We start from the raw sequence: 25,598 nt of genomic DNA on the forward strand, positions 1-25,598 counted from the left end.
CCAGCAGACAGCAGGATCTGGATTCTCTGCTTTGAGTCACAGAGATGACCTATGGGGCTTAGGTGGGAATGGTACATTCTTTAGGAAATTTGGACTTCTATGAGCTGCATCCCAAGTCACTTCTGGTAGGAGGCTGCATCAGCAGGCTCCTCATGGGAAAGGAAAAATTCCTCACAGAAATCCTAGCGATTGATGACGTGGGATAGAGCTGCAAGTGGGGAATGTTGCACTAAGATGTAGCCCTGGCCCCTCCCTCAGCAGCAGGATTGCTGTCTTATTAGCCAAAGCCAGATTGTTGAGACCTTCTCCAGGTCCTTCCTTTTTTCTCCAGTGCAATGTTACTTAGCACTCTGAAACAGCAGCCCAGCATCTTACAAGACTGCATATCTCCCCTGGTACTGCTTGGCAAACTACGCCTCAGGGGAGAGCCCTCTGCATGATGCATGGCGAAACTTGGATGTCTCACAGAATTCATTCTGTTGCATCTGCTTCTAAGAAGTGTCACAGGCTACTGCAGTGGATTGCTGCCTGTGGAGGACCAAATTAGACTCCACCTGGAAGGGTGCTGGGGTGTTGGCTGAGCTGGTGGTAAGAAAGGCTGGTATGCACAAAAAACTGGGAGGGAGTTAGTTTGAGATATCCTGTGTGCTTAGCAAAGGATAATTTAACCTCTATGTCCTTGCCAAGGAGAAAGAGACCTGTAAGGGTGAACACTGGGACGTGCAGAGCTGTTATGTTCTGCTGACTTGGAACAGCATTGATCAGTTTGTGCTAGCTGCAGATCTGGTGAGGAAACTTTAAGTACAGCAGATTGATTGCTACCAAGGGACAAATTCCCCATAGCTGGTTGGATTCAAGCACTGAAGTACTGACATATTGATCATATGGTGATTTATTAGTAATACACCTGTACCCCAAACTCTCTTCTGTACTTATACAAGTAAAAAAGCATGCTATAGCTAGCTTAACTGCTTTCTTTCAGAGGATATATAGGATATACCTCTGTATAAAGCCCCACATTGTGAGCATATGCTGCAGTCATAGTGGACAGGAACATAAAAGTGATCACAGAACAACATTTATTGTGTAACCGGCCCCAGCATGCTGGCTCCCAGGCTGTGGGTTTGTGGGCAGCAAGCAAGATGGGGGTGCTGCCAGGGCCAACATAGCAGTTCTTTCTCTGCGACAAGGACCAGATGCTTCTCTGCTTCAGCAGCTCAGAGTAGGGCAAGGATCCCTGCAAGGAGAGGGGCAAAATCTAGTAAGTGTAGAGCTGTTGGTGTTGGGTGCAGGCACTGCTTGGGCACACAGTGGGGTCAGGCGGAACAGAGAGACACTTAATGACTGCAAGGTAAGCCCCTACCTCCTCAGTGCATGGTTCCCTAATGAGTCTTCTGCACTTTGTCACGTACACTGCTTGATGTCCCCCTGCCTGAGGAAAGCTGCCTTCTCATCCCTCCCTTCTGCACAAGGTTGTGGAGGAGAAGACGTTATCTGCTAATGTGACTTGTTCTGGAAGGAGAAGAGGACTTATGAAATGAGAGGCCTCAACGAGGGGCTGAACCACAGATCTGCAACCTATGGACATTTCCCAGTGGAGATCTCCCTCCCTTGAGCTCTGTCCACAAACTTTGTTTGTTTTGGAGATGATTCCAGGGTTTAAATGAGCTGCCCATGTGGGAAAAGTTGAGGTAGAACATGAAAGTCCTGCCACCCCTGGGCTCTGCTTGACAGAGGCAGACCCATTAAGGTATCTCGTGTGGTGTGCTTTTCCTTGGTTTTTACCTAATTTTGTGTTGAATTTCATTGATGTGAATGAGTTTCTGGTGACTGAAAAAGCAGCTGACATACTAAGATAAAAAAATGCTGTGATGGCTTAAGTTGGTTTCTTTCCCCTTGCTCCAGGCACGTGCCTGTTGTGCTCCTTGTCCCAGAGCTCTCCAGCCCTGCGGAAGCTGTGAGAGACAAATAGATGCTGGCTCTTTACTCACCACAGTCTGGGGCCAATGTGATAGTTTAAATTGAAATCTTTGTTTAAGTTAATAAGCCAAGCTATGAGTGGCTGAAAAAGTGGCGTGCATCTGCTCCAGGGATTAGCATGCAGCAGAATTTGGATAGTAGGGTGTCCTGGTTTCAGCTGTAACGTAGCTGGCATAGGGCTGCTGAAGTGTTAAATCATCCCCACGTGAACCACCACCGTTCAGCTGGAAGCAGCCCCAGGCACGCACCATGCATCAGCTCCAAGTGGTGCACATTTGTATCACTTTATTTGCAACTAATGAAATAGCTAGAAACATTTATTGCGTATAAATTATATATGAGCACCCATCATACAAATAAACTCTTTCCTGTCTCAGCTTTCCATTTCCTTCTTCATCAGAAAGTCTTTTATATTTGGGACAGATTGAGGAGTCTCTGCTGGCTCCCATCCCTTGGGCCTGTTTTGGTTAACTAGTGAGGCGAGCTGCTCTCCAGGTCTCTACAAAACCCACACACTCCTTGAGAGTAACCACCTATTTTAATGTGTGAAGCAGCATGGAAAGAGGAGTTTCTCTCCAGCTTTTTTCTAGACTTAACCTTCCTTCACTTGGAAAATCTGGCAGATTCCCCATAGGCTGGGAGAAAATAATAGCAAAAACCAGGAGTAATCTGATATTTGTAATTACAGGCCTATGAGCTCCTTATTGCCCTCAGAATAAGAAAATAGAACATACAAGGATCATTTAAAAACAAGGGAAGAGTTCTAGTTAATGTTAAGTCTCATGAGTTTATGGAAAATAATCCATAAAGCTGCTTGGGAACTTTTGGAGATGTAAGTTATAGATTTGGTTTATGGATTTGGCTGATAAATGTAAAAGCTGTTGACATAATAGGGCTCCAGCAAGGAAATTGATACAGTCTTACACTGTGTTTTCATTTTTAAGAAACTGGAATTATACCAAATTAACACATTTTGTGGTAATTGGACTGAAAATTGACTAGTTAGCAAGTGTCAAAATGTTAAAGTTGGTACAAGCACATAATGTGTGTTTTTAAAACAGCCCAATGGTTGAGTTCCTCAGGGCGGGCCACTCTTCATGCCTGGCAGCTCTGTCTGTGGAAGAAGTGACTCTGGCAAAGGCTTGATTCGTGGCACAGGAGCAGCCGAATGTGAGCTCCCAGTGCAACACCACGGTCAGAAAGGCTAATTCCATCCTCAGATGTATAAGCAGGGAATGCAGAGCAGGTGTAATGAGATTACATTGCAGGAGATTATATTGTGTCTGCTAATTCCATGGATGTGATTACTGGTGTAAAAGAATTCCCAGTTTTGACATCTGTGATTCGAGGAGGACGTTAACAAGTTGGAGAGGCTTCCTGCAAGAGCGCTCAGGCCTGATAAGGGGTTGGAAGACATCTTATGGGGGAGGAGCGCTTAGGACTGATACAATCAAAGCCTAAGTATGCCTATGGAGGATTAAAGTTTTGCTCCTCTAATTGCTGTGCTGCCTAACAATGGTACAAGAAAAAACAGTCTAGAGATGAGGTATACATTTTATAATGGAAAAAGTAGTTAAATACTTGAGCAGTTTACTTAGGGTGGTGGCAGCTTCCCAACCATTAGCAGTTTTTGAATTAAGATGGGATGTTTAACAAAACAACAGTGATTAATGTGACAGAGTCCTTTGTCCTGTGATCATCTGGAAAGCAGGCTGGTCTGAAAATTAGTCTGCTGTAACAGACACTGCTGTCAGATGGTACCAGCCTGCAGTACTTCCGCTACAACTGCTCTGAAAATTACAGCCCATATTTATACTCCCTTCCTGCCTTCTATGTTGCTTTTCTTCATTTAGAGGCTCAGCTTCCTCAGCTGAGGTAGCCCCTGCTGCTAGGTCCAGCAGTGATTCAGGACCTTTCTGCTATGGGGTCAGTGTCTTGGATCACTCCCTGCACCCTCCACTCCTCTGTGGCTGTTTTTGTTTTTTTGGAGATAACCCTGAAGCAGGTGGGCACAGGTCAGAACTCTGTGCCCGTGTCCTGTGGCTGGGGTTCAGCATCACTTCCCATCTTAGTGTGAGGCAACAAATCCAGGAAAGCATGGTCAGGGCTGAGGCTACATGTTCTCGGCAAAGGATTCTGAGCAGAGAGTTCCAGGTAAGGTCCATCACTTTTGGACAGCACTCCAGGAACTTGTCCTGAAAATGTGGGATAGCAGGGAGAAACAGTAGGCCTCTGGCTCACAATGAAATCTTAACTGAGTACCTCCCTCCATGTTTGGTGAGCAGCAACGTTGGGAGGAGTTATCTGAGGTGGTCACAGATTTATGGGGCCACAGAGCCCCAGGGAGCTCACACCTGAGTCCATTGCTGCAGAGGGCTGGTGCCTCCCTCATTTCCTCTGTTACTGCTCTGGGGTGTTTGACATATAGGCCAGATTCAGAGGCGAGGGAACGGTTTGCAATAGAGTTATAAAAGGCTGTTTGTTTTCTCTGCAGCTGCTTACATCTGACCTAAATACCTTCCAGGCTATGCAGCCTGGTGCTTTCTTTGAAAACCTAGAAGGTCACTGACTGCTGGGTCTTCCTCCCTCAAACGAACCAGGGGGATGTACAGAGCCATAACTGACTGCACTGACAAGTGAGAACTGCCCTCCCGTGTTTCCCCTCCTCTGTTTTTCGGTGTTTGACAATAATAAACATACAAGGAATTCCTGGACTTGTGTTCTCACAGAAGTAACTGTGCATGTTATAAAAACCTGAAACAGAAGATTGGGCTTTTTGAGCCTATGTATGTGATTGTAGGGAAAGGAGACAGTTGTGCCCACCTGCCCTGCTTGGCACAGGAAAGCTCCATCCTTGAAAGAGCAACTTGAACAGCCACCACAAAGCATCCCACTATCCCACTGGGCTGTCTCTGCCCAGCACTGCAACCACTGCTCGCTGCACTTCAGCTCCGGGCCACTGCTCCCTGTGAAGCCCAACCTCCTGATGGCAACTGCTGTGCCCAGGCTCAGCAGTGTGCCTGCTCACTCGGCTTCCCAGCTTCGCCTCCAACCCTGCGGCCTGCAGGCACATTGGGTTGCACATTGCCCATTGGCATCAGGACAATGGGCCGATGTTCCCCGCTGTTCCATGAGGCTCAGGCCCAGCTGAGGAGGATGCAGGAGCCTGGTGCTGGGCTGGTGGCACAGGCTGAAGCACATGAGCACAGTGGTGTCCACCACAGCCGCGGAGGGAAGCCACAACAGCATGGGGTGCCCATGGCCCATGGCACAGTTGTGGCTGTGGCTCCCCACGCTCCAGCCCTCCACCACACCGCATTGCTCAGTACAGGGGTGCAGCAGCTCTGTGCCAGAGGTTGGCAACCTGCAAGCAGCGGTGCACAGCTCTCGCAGCCGCACTAAGTCACTCTGCTCCGGGCAGCCCCTGTACCTTCGATTTCCTGGAAAGCAGTTTCTCTTAGATACTGAGAAGAGCCCTGCTCTTGGAGGGGAAGGAGGGGCCTGGCCACCACTTCACGCAGTTGAGGCCACTACTTGTGCTAACTTTTCTCAGGAGAGTTGATCTAATACAACCTCCACTCACTCTAAACCACAGAAAGGTGGTGGTGTTTGTTATTTTGGGCTGTTTTTCCTGGGGGGAGCAGAGGAGAGGGGCTGGGGGATTTTTGTGTGTTGGTTTTGCTATCCTGGCTTTCTCTTTTTGTGTTGTTGTTGATTTGTTTGTTGGTTTTCTGGGTTTTTTTTTAATTATTCTTAATGTTTTGCTGTTAGCATCTCCTAAAAGGAGACTTCTAAGGAGTTATGAGAGGAACCATCTAGAAAGGGGAGGAAGGGTCAAAAGGGAAAAATCACCTAAGACTGTATGCAGTCAAAGAGTGTACATTTTGTGCTGTTTGCAGTCTGGACTCACAGCACACAAGGAGATCATGGCAGTCATTTCCTACCCACTCCCCAAGCATCCTTCCAGCCTTCTTTCTGTATCAAATCTCCTGCACTGCCTGCATCACCTCTCATGCCAGGTACCCAGGCCTGTCCCATGCTTTCTTTTCTCCCTTTCCTTCCCATTTGATCACCTGTCAGGAATCCCCCAGCTTATGTCTGAGCCACCCTGATCCCTCCATGTCCAGGGCAGTTTCATCTCTCACTCAAATCCCATCCCAAAGCCAGTGTGCACACCGATGGGTGACAATACGTTTGGGTCTGGCTGGGTGGCCAATAAGGCACTGAGCCCCTAAATAATCATCTGGAGTCATTCATCATCTGCAGATGATGCTCCAGCCCCAGCTGAACTTCCACTCACAGGTTTGCTGGCTGAAGGGCAAAGCAGTACTGACACAGCTAAGGTGATCACCCATATTCCCTCCACCGTGCCCTTGATGATCTTCTCCTTTTGCTTTTCTGAACCTCTCTTCCTTTCTTTTGCAGATTTTCAGTGCTTCATTCTCTCCACCTCAGTTCTTTCCCTCCCTGCATTACCTTCTCCCTTCCTGTGGGTCAGTGCATGCCTTTTGCTTTCCCAGAAAATCATCTTTATTTAGCAGTTTGCAATGACCTGCCCCAAAATACCTTTCTTCTTCCCACACCTCCCAAACTGACAGGAGCATATAGGCAGCTATGGCTCTTTCTGTCTTGTGTAGACCATAAGGAATTCACATGCTGAGAAGGAGAAAAGCTGTTTGGGAGTTACTGCCTCCTGAGCTGTTGGATATCCACATCTTTGGACTTACCAAAGACTTGGGGTTTGCTGAAGAAAGAGCAGAGACATTCCACACAGCAGAACTATGATCCAAAGGTAGGATAACTTCAGACCTACTGCCCTCAGCAGCTGGACTTCAGACAAACCTATTTGGAAATGATTCATTCTGTCGACAGCTCTATCAATTAATGCTTTCATATTTAATGTTTTTCAAAGGTTTAGTATCAGGGATAGTGAGGGTGTATGTATCCTTAAGCAGAGGAAAAATCAGGGGTAGGATAAAACTTGTAAGAACAAATCCTAGCCTCTTCTTGGAAGCTATTCCTCTCCACGCTGTCAGCAGCATCCAGGGCATCTCAGAAACCCTGTCTTTAGGATGGATCCAGCTTTCTCCAGAGATGTACCAGTGTGCAGTGTTCAAAGTGAGTTGCTCATGCCAGAGCCATTGGCCTGCCTGCATCCCCACTGTCATTACACAGAGCCTTTCAGGTGGGTATCCGTATGCTGAAAGCAGTTGGGGACAAAAACAACATCTATCCAATGGGGAGAGTGTGGGGAGTCTTTTGGTTCTAGGGAATTCACTTGTATTCTTTTTTTCTTAAGAGAACTCACTTAAAGACAGGGTTTGTTTTTCACCTAGAACACATCCAGGCTTGGTTTCAGGCTAGCAGGGAAGAAATGCAGCTGAGCATGGTTTAATTGCGATCTCCTGCTTTGTGTCACAAGCCACAAAGCTACTGCAGCATCCTTGTGTTTTCCACCTATAAGGAAGCCACCTCAGATGTACCTTGATCCTGAACACATTTTGGGCCCTGTGAGTCAAGTCTGAGCTTTGGAAAACTGTGGTCAATGGTGCCATCGTGATATGTCTGATCAGCTTTTATTGCTGAAGAAGACTGCTGCAATGCACTTCAGCTCTAAGTGCTGCGAGGTCATGGTCTCAAGTGAATAGCAGCCTTTCAATATCTGAAAGGGACCTACAGGGATGCTGGAGAGGGACTCTTCATCAGAGGCTGTAGCAGTAGAACAAAGAGGACTGGGTTTAAACTTAAACAGGAGAAGTTCAGGTTAGGTATAAGGAGGAAGTTCTTTACTATGAGGGTGGTGAGGCACTGGAACAGGTTGCCCAAAGAAGTGGTAAATGCTCCGTCCCTGGCAGTGTTTAAGGCCAGGCTGGCCAGAGCCTTGGGCAACCTGGTCTAGTGGAAGATGTCCCTGCCCATGGCAGGGGGTTGAAACTGGATGTCCTTAAGGTCCTTTCCAACCCAAACCATTCTATGATTCTATGATTAAGAGAGAGAAGAAGGAGACCCACAATCTCCAAGCAATAAGGTTGGCTGTTACTTTTTGCAGGCAAAGATGAAGATTAAAAGACAGAATGAAACTAATCAATTTAATAATGTTAAGGCAAGGTGGCTGGTAGAGTCTATGAAGTCACCCAATAAATGCTATAAATACCCACAGAGGGAAACGGACTCCCTGCTAGGCAACTGTAAAGCAAACCACAGGATATTTTTGAAGCTGCCATCCAAAAATACAAAGAAAAGTGTGACAAGCCTACTTAAAAGCCAAAAATGGAACAGATGAGCACTTCATCTCTGCTGTGATTTAGAGCTCCAGCAGCAGGTCCTCCCACTGAAGCCTCCCTGAAAAAAAAAAACCCAAACATGAAGTGCTTTGCCCAGACTTATGGAAGTTCAGAAATTCTTCTGTGGTCAGCAGCATCTTCATGCTTGGTTGAATGTCTCAATACTCAGTGGAACTTAAGGCAAGGCTGCCGATCAGATTCAGTGGTGTGTTTCTGACTGCTTCATGCTCCCTAGCAATGCAAAGCAGCTGTAAAGCTCTTTTAGTCAGCTGCTCAACCCGGAGTTACAGCTGCTTTGCATCACTAGGCTGGTACACACCAGGCAGAGCATGTCTGTGTCTGGGGTTTGCGTACAGCTTTCCAATAGGGCAATTCACCTGGCACGCACGCACCAGGCAAAGCATGCAGCAGTCTCAGCGGGGTCTGGAGAAAGCATGTAGCTGAATGAGAGCTTCAATGGTGCAACCAAGTCGTAGCCTAAACGCAGGCTTGCTCTTTAACAACTGTGCAATTTGCACTGAATTACGAAGTTTGTGTGTTCTCCTATTGCATCTGCTCACTCTGTATGCACCATGTGGTGCACTATTTGTATTTTACATCATAACATTTTTGTGTGTTTTCCTTTTTTTCCTGTGATTTCCAGCATTTTCATTCGATCCACCAAGAGTGCCTTACACCCCTCAAGCGTGCCTTACGCTGCTGCACACCCTGTCCTGCGAGGGTGCCCGCTGCCCTTCTGGGGACTCCTGCAGTGCCCGAAAGGAGCTGGGAGAACCCCAGCAGTGAAGGCCGTTTTCCGCTGCTGTGAAGGGCTCTCGTTCTTCGGCTCTGCTGCCCCGGGCCGTGCACAACCCCCGGCCGTGCGCAGAGCCCCTCATCCCCGGTGCTTCCGAGCCCTGGGCACTGCGCCCCCTCCCCGCCGCTTCCCGCCTCCGGTGCAGTGTCGGAGGGCAGCAGAGGAGCGCTGGGGGAAGGGGTCGAGCCCGGGTCCTCACTGGCACCGTCGGGGCTCTCTGCCGCCTTCCTGGCGGGTCCCGCGGGATGCTGTGATACCGGTGGAGCTCCTCTGCCCTTCTGCAGCGAAAAGGCTTTCACAGCCTCTTTGTTTTAATTATTTTTTTTTTCTTTCCCTAAATCCATCCAACTTTTCTTTAAAAAGGGAAAAAAGAAAACTTTTTTCTTCTTTACTTCCCCCCCCCCCACTCCCCGCGAGAGCCACTCTGTGGAAAGACGGGGTGGTGGTGGAGGAGGGAGAAACCCCTCCCCTTCCCCTCCCCCGTGGCTCCTTCCTCGGAAAAGACACACTTGGGGGGTTTCCTCCCCTCCTCTTCTCTCTGCTCCCCTCCCCTCCGCTCCGCTCCCCGGAGCCGCAAGCCGCCGCCACCGCGGCGCCCGCCCGCCCCGCTGCTGAGGAGGGCCCGGGGGCAGCCGCGCCGCCACCCCCCCTCCCGGTAAGCCGCGCACCGGCCCCTTTGTGAGTTGAGGGGCCGGGGGGGGATGCGGAGCGCGGCGGCGCCGGGCGGCAGGGATCGGGACCGCCTCGGTTTCGCTTCGGGGTGGGAGCGCAGCAGCGGGGGCAGGGCCGGGCAGCGCCGCTGTCGCCCCGGCACTGAGCGCTCGCTCGCACCGGCAGTCCCGGAGGTGCCCAGAGTAAGTCGTGCGGCGTTAACCGAAAACGGCCTTTTGGAGTGGGGGGTGTGGAGGTGTCGTCTGCCTGTCTGCCTGTCTGCCTGTCTTCTCCGGACCCCCCCTCGGCGTCTTAGAACGGCGGGAGCTGCTGTTTGGCACCGGGGGTGTTGGGGCTGTTGCTGGCAGGGGAAGAAGGAGCGTGCTGGGGTTTGGGGTGCCTTCCCCGGTGGTGGAGGATGTCAGGAGAGGATTCGTGGTGCTGGCAATTCCCTGCCGGCCCTCAAGAGAGCCATGTGGCTTGCTGGGGTGGCTGTGGGGTGCTGGGAGCAACCTGGGAGGCTCCGGCGGGCTTGGGGCTTGTCCTGCCGTCAAGGTGTTCTCCACAGCATCAGGGCAAGGGAGATGCTTGTTTTATAGTGAAACCCGCGAATTATGTAATGTCTCGGATGGGTCTGTAGGGAAGCAGCCGCACAGGACCAGGGAGGGGGGAACCTGGTCTCCATGGCACTTTATACTCTTCACGTAAACCGCTGGAGTAGTGGTGTGCGGGGTGTTAAACTTAGTCTTAGCTGGAAAAGCGAGCTGTCTGCCAGAAGCAAAGGCGTTACAGGGAAACGGGGTAACTGTGAACCCGGAGCATACGTGCCCGTTGGGGTTGCTTTTGAAAGGCAGAGGAACTTGCCATCCTCCAGATGTGGCACAGTCAGAATGCAGCCTCACACCTGCCTTTTCTCAGAAGATCAGTGCTGCGCGCCCATGAAGAGCCTTGTCGGCAAAGGTTATCACTGAAACCTCCTTCTTGATGCAATCTGAGTCATGGTGCTCGCAGCCATGTAGGATCCGCTACTCACTTTTTCCCACAAACACACATGCTCTTACTGAGAATTTTGGAATAGTTACCACCTAAAACCTCAGCTTGTGCTACTCTTATGATCTTCCCCCCAGCTTTTTTTAGTTTGTGTATTTCTTCCTGTTCAGTAGAAGCTTGGCAACAGGTTCTGGATGAACCCTGGAAGTAACTGAAAGGAACTCAAGAATGTTAAATTCATGTCCCTGGCTTTTTACTTCCCTGCATGGGTGAAGGAAGGGGATGTGGCTTGACCATTGTTCTGTAAAGTTGAGGGCAAAGAGTATTGTTAGCAAACTGCTATTTAGGACTATGTGGCCCAGACAGTGCTGTTCGCTAGATCTAGTCCTTGCAGCTCTCAGAGAACTTAAATGAAAGCCCTAGTCACATGTTGACCATGCTCAGCTCTGTAAAATCGGGTGGAATCAGAAATAACTAGTTTCCTGATGCTTCATTCTCTATTGACTCTACCCTTAAGGCATATCTTCTTTCCCCAAACAGTTGGGACTGCAGTTCAGATGCTGTGTGAACATGAACTAACTCATTCAGTCACAGCAGGGCTACGGTCATGTGCTTAAAAATTATGCACATCCACAGAAGTTTGTGGGACTGAGGCTCTATTATCACATAATGTTGGTCTTGATTGAATCAAATTACGATGAGATGTGGCCAGTTGCTGCATATGAAGCCAAGCTTTGTTTCTCTGTTCATAAGCGATTCTGCTGGGTATGTGATTTAAAATGTAGTTGTTGAAGTAGGGATTCTTGTCCCCTCCAGAGTGGAAGGCTCTTGGGCACAAACCCATGGGATTACTGGAATGCCAACTTCCCACACAGGTTCCCGTCTTTTCCTGAGCTAGACTGAAATCTGGGCCTTTGTTTTTTCTGTGCTCCTTGTTATGGTTCAGTATGTTACATGTCCTTGAATAACCTGGCTTATCACTACTTAAGTGTAGTGGAGTTGAGAGGCAACACACTGGAAGGCATAAGTAAATTGTGTGGGGCGTCAAAAAGCAGGCATAGACGAGCACCAGCTTCTGCACATCCTCACAGGTCATCCCTGTCCCTGCCCTGCCTGCTCAGGGAAGGCCAAGTTCAGTTTCCAGATGACAGCTTCAGACATGCAGCCAGTGCCTCCTACCCTCAGTCCAACTGGGATTTCTGTGAAGTTGGTGGTCGGTTTGCGCAAGGATAGAGCTGAAGTTGGGTGGTGTAAATTCTTAGTTGCTGCCACTAATGCTGTGGTTGCATTGCTGAGAAACAAAAGAGAAAATGTGCCTTTGGAGCTGTGTTTCTTCCCTTGCTCCTCTTTCTCTCCATCCCCGCTGGGGATGTTTCGTTCTTTCCTCTGAGTCTTCCCCTGTAACTCCTCACCACCCCCATCTTCCCTTACCACCCACAGGCTTCTCTCCACAGGTTTCTCCTACCTTAGTTTGGTCAGCAATAAACAGATAATGCTAATACTTAAATATGACATGATTTGGGTCGGGTTGACACTGTGATTAGGTTAATAAAGCTGTGGGGAGGTGGGATGTGCAAGAGCCATTATTCCAGGTTGCTGCAGACCTTGGCTAGTGATGCTTGCCAAGAGCTCCCAAGCCAGGAGAGTTGCATCTCTTTCTGTAAATGAAAACGTGGATGGTCCAAACAAAAGCTGAGTGTGTCATACATATCTTTATACAAAATAAAGGTATTATGTGTGTCATTAGGAGGCATCATACATCATATATTTATTTAAAATAATGCAGCTAAATGCTACATTAATTAGAACCTTGATTACACGTAAGTAGAGGCAGAAGGCGAGCGTGATATCAACTTACTCCCTTCTGTACTGTCGGTCTACACTACTGCCTGCTCTTCTGGTTTGCATTTGTGCATATCCTGTAGCCTTCTGCCTCAGTGAGGCATTTATTATCTCATCCGTTTGCTGAAATCAGTTTCAGACCTTTAAAGAAAACCCTAAAAAGTGCAGTGGTGTTTGATATAGCAGGATTTGGTGGCTTTGTATTAGCGAGTGGTCAAAATGACTCGAGCAAAATTCATCCCACCCCCCCTGCCCCGACCAAGCGCAAGATTGCAAGTTAAGATTTAGAAGCAAGAGGTACAGAAAGTCCTACTTCTTAAGCTTCTGGGAATCTGCTTGTGTTCGATAGGTATTTAATAATATAAAAATGTTAATTCAGTTTTAGTAAAATCACTAAATGCTGGTTTTGTGTTGCCTTTGGAGACTGTAGAGCTGCCCCCTTATTTTCGTCCTCTTCAGTGGAGAAATGAAAAGGCCTGTGTGCACTTCACAGGAAATGAATGTCTGATACAGGCTTGCAGGCTGCACATTTCCAAGAACTGCTCTCAAGGTATTTTGATAATGCACATTCTCTCTGCCTTCTCCCTTCCTGCTCCTCATGCGCTTTCTGTGCTTCTGCTTGTTCACAAACACATGCAAAGAATCAAAGGGTGCCAATATTAAATTTGCAAATAGGTTGCTTCAGCTTTGCGTTGTGGCTGGCAAAATTGGGTTAAGCTGGCAGCACTCAGTTGCCTTTGTTGCTGAGAGTTTTTGTCCTCCCCCTTACTCCCTGCAAATGCTGAGAACGAGTTTTGACTTCAGATTGTGACTTGTGCAACAGGGATTTTTGTGTGTGTGTATGTGTGTGTGTGATTCTGCAGTTCAGGAACGGTTTGGATGCACTTTCCTACTTTCTCAGTAGCAAAGTTTATTTGGAAACTTAGGCTAAGGCCGTCAGGGAAGAAAATAATTGTGACCCTTACCAGTTGGAAAATGTCAAGATCTCCATTCCTGTTCCCCCCATCTGAACTGCATAGCTGGGGTTCTCCACAGCTTGCTGAAGGTGCCTTGCTAAAGCTGAGGAGGGTTCAGCATAGGTTTGCCTAAGTTGGCATGCTAGTGATGATGTGCAGATGCCCTTAGGAATGATTTTAACATGCTTTTTGACAGACCAGCAACATTGTTCTTCATCCATATTTGAGTTCTTCCTTGATTTCTGGTGAGGTTTTGGGGATGTGGCGGGAGGGAAGCCAGGGCTGGAGAAGCGTTCTTCAGTCTGGCCTGCTAGAAGTTATGTTTGTCCTCTGAGACCCAGGTAAGTGACACAGTGGACCAAGAGCCCCACTCAAGGGAAGCTGGGACAGAGGGAGTGTCTAACTTCCTTGCCACAGCCATTTCTGATTCTGAGCTGCTTTAGCAGTAATCAGCTGAAATCTCCCATGTGTGTAGGATGTGCACCAGTATTCAAGTCAGCACATCCAAGTGAGAAGTGCTGTTCTTTTTAGTCGTTAAAACGGGCTGAGCTGCTTTAACTACTCTCTAGCAGGTCCACAGTTGATTCCTCACAGTGACTTTATATACCCTTGTTTAGTTCTTCAGTTTTGCATGACTAAAGGACATTTATGCCTTGTGCAGGGCTCCCCTTAGTCTGGTGTAAAGTCTGAATGGTTAAGAGAACCTTCTGAAAGGTGATGCTAAAAAACCCAACCTTTTGCTGCTGGATTTCTCTGCCTAGAGTCGCTAAAGCATAGTGTGGTGGGTACTTTACAGAAGCAAAGCAGAGAGAAAGAAATGAGACTCCTCAGATCAGCTCTCTCACTTTCCCCAGCAGCGTCATTCTAAAGTCTATGTGATTGGAGTTTTTCCTTTACAAGTTTTTAAATTAGTTACTTTTCAATCCCAGTCACCTTTGAACTTCCTCTCTTCTAGTTTTATGAAAGAGCATAGAAAGAACGGCTTGAGTGTACTCTGTCTTTCTCCTGCATCCCCTCGTATTTGTCTGCTGTCTAAACCGAGCATGAAATTTCTCCAGCCTGAACACTTACATGTGACTTCTTATCACCCATCTGTAGGCCCATCCCAGTTGTTTCAGCTCTGTTTTTATTTAAGGTGACTGGGACATAACATATTCTCTCAGGTGGTGACATTACTGTTACGTTCCCACCCATCCATATTGCAACCTCGCACTTGTGTTTGCTTCTTGGTTTTTTAATGATTGCTTTTGCATTCGGAGCTAGGGCTTCCCTTAATGAACCCTCAGCACAGTTACTCGGCTCACTGGTCAGCTGGGCCGCTTAATTTATTGCTTTTAAAAATATAGACCCCATTTGTTTCCCTAAGGTCTGTATGCACTTGCCAGGGCAGGGTCTTACCTGACCTCCTGGTTCTTGCTATCCTGCTGAATTCTGAGCAACCTCTTACTTCTCTGGCCTGCAGGGTAAAGTGGTTTTGCCACTGTTTGCCCTGGGCTTGCTCCTTTTCCTGCTGGCTGCCTAGATTTCAGTAGCATGAGGCTGGAAGCTGCCTGCTGAGGGACAGGCTTAGACCTCCAGTGTATGAGGTGTTGTGGGCAATGGCAGCTTGAAGATAAGGGGAGATGATTTCTGGAAAGGGACCTAGGTCAGCTTATGTGTTTGCATGGGCAGGGCGGGAGAGCTGCTCGTGCCTGAGCTGGGGGAGGCTTTGGACCACTTACACCCACCAACCTGTCAAGCAGCCAGGAGGGATGCTCTGCAAAGTGGGCTGAGTCAATCCAGGGGGAAGATGCAGCAGCTGGGAGGGTGGCAGAGAGGTGATCAGTTGTACAAGGGCTGAAATGCCTTGGTTTCGTCAGGACACCCCTTTTCCACCTCCCATCACCCTGGGGTGCGACTGCTCTTTGTCTTCTGTCCATCTGCTTTATGGGTACCTGGCTGCTGCTGGCTCTTTACCTCTTGCACCGTGTCTCACTTTTGACTTGCTTCTGGCATGGGGGCCTTGGGGAAATGCAAGGCACGTCCCAGCTGCTGTTGCTTCTTCATATACCATATTCCTGATGGGGAGCTCTGTCTAGGAATTACCTTTCCCCACAGTCAGGTAGCCATGTGCTGCTCCTGCCCTAGCATAACATGTCAAAAAATTTTCCTTACAACACTTGCAGCCCTCTGGCAATTGGAAGTGGCAGCTGGTTTGATTGAGAGAGCACCTCTCTTTGCATCTCAACAAGCCAGTTCCAAATTCCATCAGAATTTCCACTGTGTCCACCTGGCTTTCTGCTCTAATGTCACTTTTCGCTGTCTCTTCTGATAGAAGACCCCCTTCCCCCACTTTAGACTAAACAACATTGAATACTGAGGACTCTCCTCGGCGTCCTGTACAGGAAAAGTTGTCTGCTTCCTTGTGTAAGTTTTCAGCGGTGTCCTCATCCCCACTGCACTCTCCCTGCCAACTAAATGATTCCCCCAGAGGTTTTCTGGTTTTGATAAACTAAAAATGACATTTGCTTTCTGTTTGTTGTTTCATCTTGCCCACCTACTGTCCCAGTTTCGTGGCAGCCATCCTCATGTAAATTTGCTCCCTACCGTCAGTGATTTATACTCCTTTCTATCAGCTCCACCAGGGTTAGCTTTTCATCTTTTCAACTTTTCAGCTGCTTAACTACGGAGGTTGTTGAGAGACTTGGGCAGGCACAGTGGTTTTGTAGTGTGTGTGTTTGGTGCCTCTGATCCATGTCAGAGCCCTTGCAAGCTGTCGTACCTACAGCTAATACCTGTGGTGTGACCTGGGTTGTCCCCTGAACCTGTCCTCTGAGCCAGGCAGCATCTCTGCTCCATCGTCTGTGGGAGCCCTGCATGCTCTGTCACTTTAAGATTTCCTAAATAACCTCTCATGACTTTTTTTCTTTTGACTTTTGACTCTCGGGACAAGTTTCTTTATTCTGTGTGTTGGAAATCCCCGTTATAAAACTTAGTGTTGTGGTGCATTTTGTGCTTTCTGACCCTCACCCCTTCCTCTGAAGGCACGGTAACTGGTACTGCTTCATGGCCTCTCACACCTCCTGAAGCTGCTCCTCCTAAAGAGCGAAGGGAGGATCCCTCTCCCCTGTGCCTCTGTGCTTTGGCTCAGGTTGGTTAAGTGGTTGGGACTCTTCTCTAAAATCCTAGTTCTGATCATGATACTGAACCAGTTTGAGCTGCAGACGCTGCTCAGTTCTTCAAGTTAGCTGCTGCTTTGAATTCCTTTCCTGCTAAATGTGATGGTTTTGATAAGAGGTCACGGCTGTTGCAGGGACCACTGCTGGCCTTTGCTTCTCAAGATTTACTTGTTTCCTCAAACAGGGTGCTGGAGCAACTGGGAAAAGTCAATTTAGCTGCAAGAGGCTGGAATGGAGGAAACATACCTGTGCTGCTGTACTGGGGATGAGGGGAGCTGGTGAGGCTGAGTAGCCATGACTGGGGGATGCAGAGCTTTGCTCCAATGGAGGGCGAGGATCCAGCCCTGGGCATCACTACCCCCTTTCCACTGATCCCTCTCTTGGTGGGGAGATGAGACAGCATTTCCAGTAGGGAGCCATAAGGGACTGGTGTTATCTTAGCCTCCTTCTTCTTCCTTATCTTGCCTTCTCCCATCTCCTTCTTTCTGCACCCAAACTGGGGACAGCCCCAGTTACCTTCCTGGTGGGCTGCTTCCCCAGCCATCGGGCAGAGAGGCAGAGGAAAGGAAGGGCAGGAGCTGTGTTCTTCAGCTGAGCACAGGGCTGAGGCTTCATGTAGCTTTGCTGCACTGGCATTTGCAGGGATGGTTGCTTGCTATGAAAATGGAAAGGTCAGGAGTGATGCCACTAGGCTTCCCTCACTTACCAAAAATGCTGTTGTGTTGGCCAGAGGTAAGCAACAACTCTCTTTCCTTAAATCATGGCAGGGTAGGCTCAGCTGCAGCTTTGAAACTTCGCAGTAACCCCTACTGATTTTCTAGCTTTGTATTTTTCATTCTTTTTTGCCCAGTTACAGAGGATGGGGGATAATTCAGTCTGCAATAGACGCTGTCTTTGCCTGAAGTCAGTTGGTAGCTTTGATAGCTTTACTTACTGTGGAACATGCTATAGTTGCTTGTGGCTACTGCACAGCAGCCTTCAAGTTCAGGGAAGCAGTGCGGCTTCTCTGTTACCCTGAATCAGCGGGATTATAGTTTCACACTGGGCTGTTTCTAGGAGGAATCGGCTGTTTCATTTGTAAGTAGCTGTTCTGAATGTGCATAGTATTTCCAGAGTGTGTGGAGAGGACCCTGAAAACAGGGTCTTTCTTCCAGCTCTTCCCGTTAGTCCAGCAAAAGCAATTAGCTTTCCCTGTAAATTGTCACCTTCCTTTATTTTTTTTCCACTTTGAAGCATGTAATGCTGAAACCAAACCTGCTTCAAGGTCTCCCTGCCTTGAAGAAATATTTGGTGCACATCACACTGTCTTGTGGGTTTTCTTGGGGTAAAAACCTTTTAGCTTGTATCAGCAAAGTGTCACATTAATGCAGAAAACACGTCATGTTTTCCTATGATAAGAAGTATAAAGCCTAAATATCAGGAAGTTCTTTGTGGGTTTTGAAGTATGTTCTCCAACCCCAAAATGCTGGGAGGGCTTCGATAAGACCCAGTCCTTGCGAGGTGTCCAGCAGCTGGTTCCCAGAGCCTGCATGCAGAATCCTCCTGCTTGATGACTCTACTTGCGTGGAAGCAGGAACTGTCACAGTGTGTGTGCTGCCTCAGCTTGTTGCATTTTATTCAGTGTTGCACCCTGGAATGCTGGTTTCATAGGGAAACAAACACAGGTTTGGTTTGGGATATGTGTGTGTAGGGTGCGGGTTGTTCTCTTTTTTCCACATATTCCCTCATGTATCACACATAATGGCAGCCTCGCATCAAACTCTATTTATAGCCATGGCATAAGAGATAGAGGGAACTGCAGTGTCTCCTAGGCCAGCTTTGTGCTGGAGAAATCGGCTGTTATTAACATTGGTCCTCTTAGCTGAGCTGCACCACATTCCTCGCCTAACCACAGCTCCCTCTGTGCTCTTTGGCGCACGGCTGTCTGTGTGTCTCCTGCCTTTCCCTTCCCACTCCACAAAACCCTTTCTGGATCTGCCCTGGTCACCTTGGCTGCGGTAGGGTGCTTGCTACAAGGGGTATTGGTGTGGTCACGCACCACAGCAGTGGCAGCATGGTTTAAACGGTTGCCAGCGTGTGGCAGATGGTGGCCGTGGGAACCAGGCTGGCCCACCATTAAAACACAGTACTGCGTGCTTGGCTCTTACCAGGGAGGTTTCTTCCAGCCGTTTGCTTGAGCTTTCCTTTGGAACATCCTCTCCAGCCACAAATAAGTAGGCAGCGCATTTCTGTGGCATGCAGACGTGCAAGCAAGTGATGTCTGCTCGCGCTCTGCTGCTTGGAATGAAGACGCTGCTGCAAGGGCTTGCAGGGTCTCTCAGGGAGAGCTTTTCCAAGTTAGCCCAGCCTCCATCTAACTGCTCTGAGAATGGTGGGATTGATAACTGGGACACGATGAAGCTGAATGGAGTGGGTAGTGAATGAGATAGACCCACAGTTCTGCTACCTGCAAGTCAACATGGCTTGTGGTGTGTGTGCCCAGTCTGGGCTTCGCGGGGGGGATGCAGAGAAGTGATGTTAAGTAATGGAGCATAGGGATAAGTGAAGCCTTACAGGGAGTGCCTCTGAAAGGCGTGCTGAAGGCTGGGTTTGCTTTTTCAGCTTCCTGATGGGTCCACTGACAGATGTGCAATTGCACTTATGGTGGTCTGCTGCTCCACCAGGTCAGTGGGTTTAGTTTTCCATCCATAAGGTGAGAAAGGAAAGCCCTGGGAGCTGTGGAAGCAGGCCAGAATGGACTGGATTGCTATTCAGATAACTCAGCAGTGAATGGCTACCTACATGGTTTCAGATAAGGTACTCTAACTGTTGTTGCAATGAGCACAAGTTTGAGTTTGCTGTTCCAAATCCTTAAGCTTATTCCTATTGCTGTCATCTCTTAACATACGGGGCTTATGGTTTCCACTTCCAGAAGATGACGGCCACTTTATGGTCTTTGCATTTGTCCTTAGGCCATCTGTGAGTTGTCTGGACCTAATAAACTTGTAGCTTTGTAAGTTGCAATAATAATAATAACAACAACAATAATCTGTCATCTCTGTTGTTAACTGAAGTGCTATATGCATCCTTCTACAATAATACAGGTCAAAGAGGTTGAGACAGACGACCTGTCCCCAGATTTGTTGTATTTTAGATCCACATTATGGCAAACTAATGGGCTTAGTCACCTGTTTGTCTCTTTCTTTTCGAAGGATGGATGTGCTTTTAAGTGAAGCTTTGCAAAAACTGGGAAGTGCCGCATCGAAGCTCTTGAATTTGGACCACTTCCAAGCCTGACATCCAGAAACTCATCCCTATGGGTGGTAAATATCAAGAGGTAAGCTCTTTCAAGTATCCTGGAGGAAGAGTGCAAGAACACACGATAGTTGAGTACTTGACGCTGCTGTTGAACATGCCAGATTTGTCAAGCTGTGGCTGACACCAGAGGCTGCGTGCAGTCCCCTCCTTTACTAGAATTGTCTCCTTGTATGAAATACACTGCTTTGCCTGAGTAGTGAGCGAGGAGGAAAGCAGAATGCCCTGTGTCAAGAGCACTTATTTTGAAAAGCTCTTGAACTTGCAGTAAATCAGAAGGTCTGGGGAAACTTACCCAGTTTTTTAATTAGCGGGATGCCGCTTTCTAGGGTATGTTGCTTTGGCTGCAAGCTCTGTTTTGTCTTGCAGTAGGGAGGTAGAAACATGTTTGAATGTTGGGGTTTTGGGGCTTTTTTGTGGGTGGGTGGGTGGGGGGAGCAAATCGTGGTGTGGCAAATCAGAAGCAGAACTAATTATATATGACTAATTATATATGTGTATTCCATTACAACCCTGAGAGCCTGCCTATCCTCCTTGACATGGGAGGCTATGTACACATAGGACCTGTTAACTCATTAAAAGTGAACCTTAAAGGTAATATCAAGAGCACTTCCAGGGCTAATATTAATAATTAACTAATGCTGTTCTGCAGGCCAGGCAGTCATCTGTTGGAAATGGGTCAGTGAAGCTAAACAAATTCACACTTTCTGAGGCTCTGACCCATATGTGGATTTCAAACTGAGTGAACAAATTGTGAGGGTGCTATTTCTGTGTTTACTTTGAATTCAAAATGATGACAGTCTCGGTTCTTAGTCAGGCAGTGGATTTTTCTTAAAGGACTTGGGTGAATGACTCAAGGTAGAAAACTGGGACAGACAAGCAGCCTTAAACATATTACCTATGTTATTGTTTTCAAAACTAGCCTGGAAATGAAGACGGTTGCCTGCTTCGGTTTTCCTGCTCCAGTTCATTTTCCAGCCTAGACCCATGAGATTGGCAAAATTTCTGTTTGAACCCAAGAGAAGTTGCTGTTTGGGAAGAGTGGCTGCTGACGGGAACAGGGCTCCTTCTCACTCCCCTTGAGGCTGTAGCTGCAGCCCTGGAGGCATCTGTCAGGAGTACGACCTTCTTTTTCCATAGTAGCCAATGTCAGAGGGCTCTATACCTTCCTTGCCCAGTAGAGAGGAAATGGAAGGGAACAGAGATGCTGCAGCTTCTTGTGGCACCTACAGTGTTGAGTTTTCGGTGGTGATAGATGGCCCTAGTCGCTGCACGTGGTGACTGTGTTTACTTGTGCTCTGCTCGCTAAATCAGCTTCCCCTAAGGTTTATTCTGACTTGCTGAACCATCCGAGCAGCTTTCAACTGCTGCTTTTTTTTTATCTTTTCAAAGGAAAAGAAAACCCCGGCTTGATTAACTCCTTCCTACCCCTCCCACCTTTTTCTAAGTGTGGAATTTCCCTCCTGCTGTGACATACAGCGAAAGGGCAGGATCTAAAAGGCAGGATTGTCAGCATTCAGAGCAGTACCAGGGACTTCAAATCACAAGGCTAGAGACTGGAGAAGCTTCTCAGGCTGCTCTTGGAAAGGGTGTTGTTTATAGCTTTAGGTATGGAGACCTGCCTGACAACTACATTATTGGCATTACTGTCAAGTTTTGAGAGAGATGTTGGGAGGGACAGATGTCTCCTTTCCAAAACTACTGTGCCCATGTGAGGGAAAGACATCTGGCCCTGCTGCTCCATGTCCTCTTCCCAGGTGTAGAGTGGGACCCATGTGGCCAATCAGCTGGCATGAGCACCAAAAGGAGCGTGAGGCTTTTGAATAGCTGGCACAGGGGGCGAGATAAGGGGAACCCTGCAAGGAGCTAAGCCCGACCTGAAGCTCTCCCTCCAGAGCAAGCCCTCCACAGGTCCCTGCCTGCCCGCCTGCCATGAGCCCCAATGTTCCTGCGAGGTTGCAGTGGGAGGATTGCCCACAGAGATGGAGGAGCGTGTGTCTTCCTCCACTGCAGGCTGCATGTCAGCAGGCTGTTCTGCTCCGAGCACGGCTGCGCTGTCATTGAGTGTGACTGGGTTAATGGAGTATGTCAAGGGACCAAGAGCAGGCCATGGTGGTGAGCTACTGACTTTTCAGGCCTGGGGAAGTGGTATGTAACAGCTCAGCTTCTCACACAGAATGAGCTTCTCTGGCTTGGGGCTGTGGTTTTTATGTTTATGCATATATATATATGCACATACATGCTGAATATGTATTTTTTCATATAATTGAAATGACTTGGCTGATGGCATCACTGAGTTCAGGAATTTGCATTTCTGAAAACGGACATCCTGGTGATGACACGAGGTGCAGGAGATGAGCAGGGCAGGGACAGTAAGGCACAGCCCTTTCAACGCAGCACACAAGCAGAGGAGGAGGGCAGCACTGTCTGCTGGCAGGGGAAGGTGTCCTTCCAGCAGGAACAGAAGTTAAGGGGCTGGAAAAGGAGGTGCGGAACTGTTCCTTGGACATCAGCAGTGTCTGGTACCAGCATTAAGTGGACAGTCGCAGCCCTGAAGTTGATGATGAACATTTCTCAAAGGGGTCTTGAACGGAGACCTTTGCTTTCTCCTGACACAGTGAAAGAGGAATGTCCTGGGATGGGGGAGTGGCTCATAACGCTTGGTGGGAAAGGCTCATTCCCATCTTCTTTTTGAGTCTTGTTCTCTCTCCTTTTGACAGAGAAAGGGTTGGAGAGGTGTGAGGAAACCTTTCCACCCTTCACTGATTCACAACGTAAGCGAGACTTTCTTGCTTTGGGAAATTGTTCCCTTCTGATTTGGGGTGTCATTTCCCCTTCCCAGTTTCAAGGCCACTCTCAAAAGCCCCTAAGCATCCAACAGAGGGAAATGTTGAAATAACCCAAGATCTGCTTGGTTCAAACCAGCCTGCTGAAGGGTGTGCTGGGGAGCGCTAGCTGTGAATCTCTGAGACCCAGTGGATGCAGAGCTCTGTAAGGTGCCACCATGCACTGGTGGGGACCCAGCTGGAGCCCTTAAGTACTTAAAAAGGGGCCTATAAGAAAGATAGAGAGAGACTTCTTAGCAGAGCCTGTTGTGACAGGATGAGGGGTGATGGTTTTAAATAGATCTTTTACAATGAGGGTGGTAAAATACAGGCACAGGTTGCCCGGAGAGGTGATGGATGAACCATCCCTGGAAACATTTAAGTCCAGGCTGGATGTGTTTCTAGGCAATCTGATGTAGCAGAAGATGTCCCTGCTCATTGCAAAGTGTTTGAACTAGATGACCTTTGAAGATCCCTTCCAACCCAAACCATTCTATGATTCTATTCTGTGATTTTTCCTGCATGTATATCCCTGGTTATTCCTACAAACAGGCGTTAGTAACGTACAGTAACTCCTTAGTACCCTCTTTGGTACTCTTGTTGGTCTTTCTTCCCTGTGAAGTGTATTCACTTGCCAAATTAGAAGGTATTTGGTTTGCCTCATTCTTCTTCTGTCCCACAGGCTGCATGCGAAGGAGAAAGCATGATAAAGGCAGCATCTTTCCAGGATCCATGGGCTCTTTGAGAGATGATCAGAGGGAGGCCAGATGATCTGCACAACACGCACACCACTGCTTCTCATCCGCAAAGGCAGCATCGGAGTGTTCTCCCCAGCCCCGTGCCGCCTGGCTTGCCCGATCGGTTCCGGATGTTTCGCAGCTGCGAGTGGGAAATCCTGGAGCGATCCCTCAGTATCCTCCAGGCCAGCGACTTCTACTGGGGCCCCTTGTCTGTGGGAGAAGCTCACGCCAAGCTCCAGCAGGAGCCTGTCGGCACCTACTTGGTGCGTGACAGCTCGCAGGGGAACTGCTTGTTCAGCCTGAGCGTGCGGATGCCAACAGGGCCCGTCAGCCTACGAATCTCTTTCCAGGAGGGCTATTTTCGCCTGAAGAACTGGTTTTCAGACTGCGTGGTCCGGCTGCTGGAGCTGGTGGTGGCAGGGACCCGGAACAACCCCTTGCACTTTGATGAGATGGGGGGAACACCCCTCATCTTCTCTGAGCCCCTGTGCCGGAGCCGCCAAGCAGTGCCTATGCTGCGAGAATTGTGCTGCCAGAGCCTGCCTGCTAGTGCTGCAACAGGGGATGGAGCAGGTCTGGGGGGCTCCTCAGGGATGCACCCGAGGGAGGAAGTGGTCTCACCCTGGGGCAGAAGGGGAGGGTCAGACAGGAGCATTGTCCCTAGCCCCTCTCCGCCCTGGGCTGGGAGATGATGCTGTGCACACGGGAGACAAAGGGAGATGCCTGTTAGGTGGCTGTGCTGGTGGGACACACACCACACCGATAGGGCTGGACTGGCTGCTGGGAGAGCAAGGGGAGCAGGGCTTGAACCCACTGGCTGTGACAGCTGTCCCCTTGTACATGCACAGCATGTGTGGCCTTCCCCAGAGATGCCTGGGGTAAAACCAAACCTGAAGAGCAGCAATTTCTCCCTCCCATCCCCTCCAAGTTCTGCTCTTTGCTCCATTTATAACTTATAAGCTTGAGAAGAAGGTGAGTTGCCTGTCCTCCCAGGTCAGCCCTGCATTTTCTTCTGTTCCCAAGTGCCTAAGCTTGTTTCTGTCCTCATGAAGTGGTGTGGCTGAGTCCGGTGCCACAGCAGTGCAGCTCAGGCATCTGCAGACTCATGTAGCCATGGTGGAGTGAGACCTATTTCGTTCCTTGCAGCATGAATGTGGTGCCTGCCACTTCAGAGGCCGACATTTGCACTAAAGAGAAACCATTGCAGCCATGTACAATACATGCAGCTTCACTGGCTTTTGCATTGCTTTATTTGAACAGATTTTGGGGAGTGCAAATGAGTTACCTTATACTAAGGGCATGGTGTTTCTGCAGAGGTAATCCTGGTTTGAAGAGTCAGGTCTGCCCTGGGAGGATGTGCAGAGATGGGATCGAGCACCTTTTCTTATGCTCATCTGATAATATGCTGCTGCCACCTACAGAGCATAGAAAGATGTTTTGGTTTTGCCTCCAAAAAGGCAAAAGAATTTTTTATATAAGACTTTAAAAAAATTTAATAAACATGTTTTTACACTAATTTTTAAAAGTCAATGAATACATGGTGATATTTTCATTCCATTGCCGTGTTGGAAACTCAGCTTAGTGCCGAGACATGGCAATCAAACTGAAACCAAACAAGTGAATTTCTTATAAAGACCAAAAGCAGAACATAAATGAATGGTCCTAGTTGGGAACAACAAGCTTAATTCATCTTATTCTGTATTCAAGTAAAGAATTTTCTAAGCAGAAGAAACTTCCTAAAGATACAGGGGTGAGATTTCCAGAAGTATTTTTAGTACCTCAAATCTCATACAGTGTTTGAAAGAAGCATGAGAATTCAAGATCCTAGAACAGGGCACAGCATCAGTGAACTCAAACTGGTAAGCTCGAGTACAAATGAGAGGGTCAGCTTAAATAAGGTTATGGTTCATTTCAGGGTTGCAGGCAGGTATGATGTCATTGAAATGAGTGACTAAAAGCAGCTATGTGAAAGGAGAAATTGAGGTACTGTAAAATCTGAGCCGAATTGTTCAGCACACCCCGAGGCATCCATAGCCAGGCAGGCAGCCTGCTGAGCTCACGCTGACTTTCCCCTTCACACCT

General features: G+C 48.3%; 1 protein-coding gene across 1 annotated transcript; it reads left to right on the forward strand.

The window, feature by feature from the left end:
• The first annotated feature begins 8,928 nt into the window (after positions 1 to 8,928).
• LOC308222342 (suppressor of cytokine signaling 1-like) lies at positions 8,929 to 25,017 on the forward strand. Its single transcript, XM_080620239.1, has 3 exons — positions 8,929 to 9,914; positions 19,849 to 19,973; positions 23,459 to 25,017. The coding sequence occupies exon 3, from the start codon at positions 23,525 to 23,527 to the stop codon at positions 24,206 to 24,208; it is 684 nt and encodes a 227-aa protein (XP_080476365.1). The 5' UTR covers positions 8,929 to 9,914; positions 19,849 to 19,973; positions 23,459 to 23,524; the 3' UTR covers positions 24,209 to 25,017.
• The last annotated feature ends 581 nt before the right edge of the window (positions 25,018 to 25,598 follow it).

This window comes from Psittacula echo (genome assembly GCF_963264785.1).
Source record: "Psittacula echo genome assembly, chromosome: 1".
NCBI lineage: Eukaryota > Metazoa > Chordata > Aves > Psittaciformes > Psittacidae > Psittacula > Psittacula echo.

Excerpts from the sequence above, each read along its gene's own strand:
- LOC308222342 (XM_080620239.1), top strand. The coding sequence starts at position 23,525 with ATGATCAGAGGGAGGCCAGATGATCTGCACAACACGCACACCACTGCT.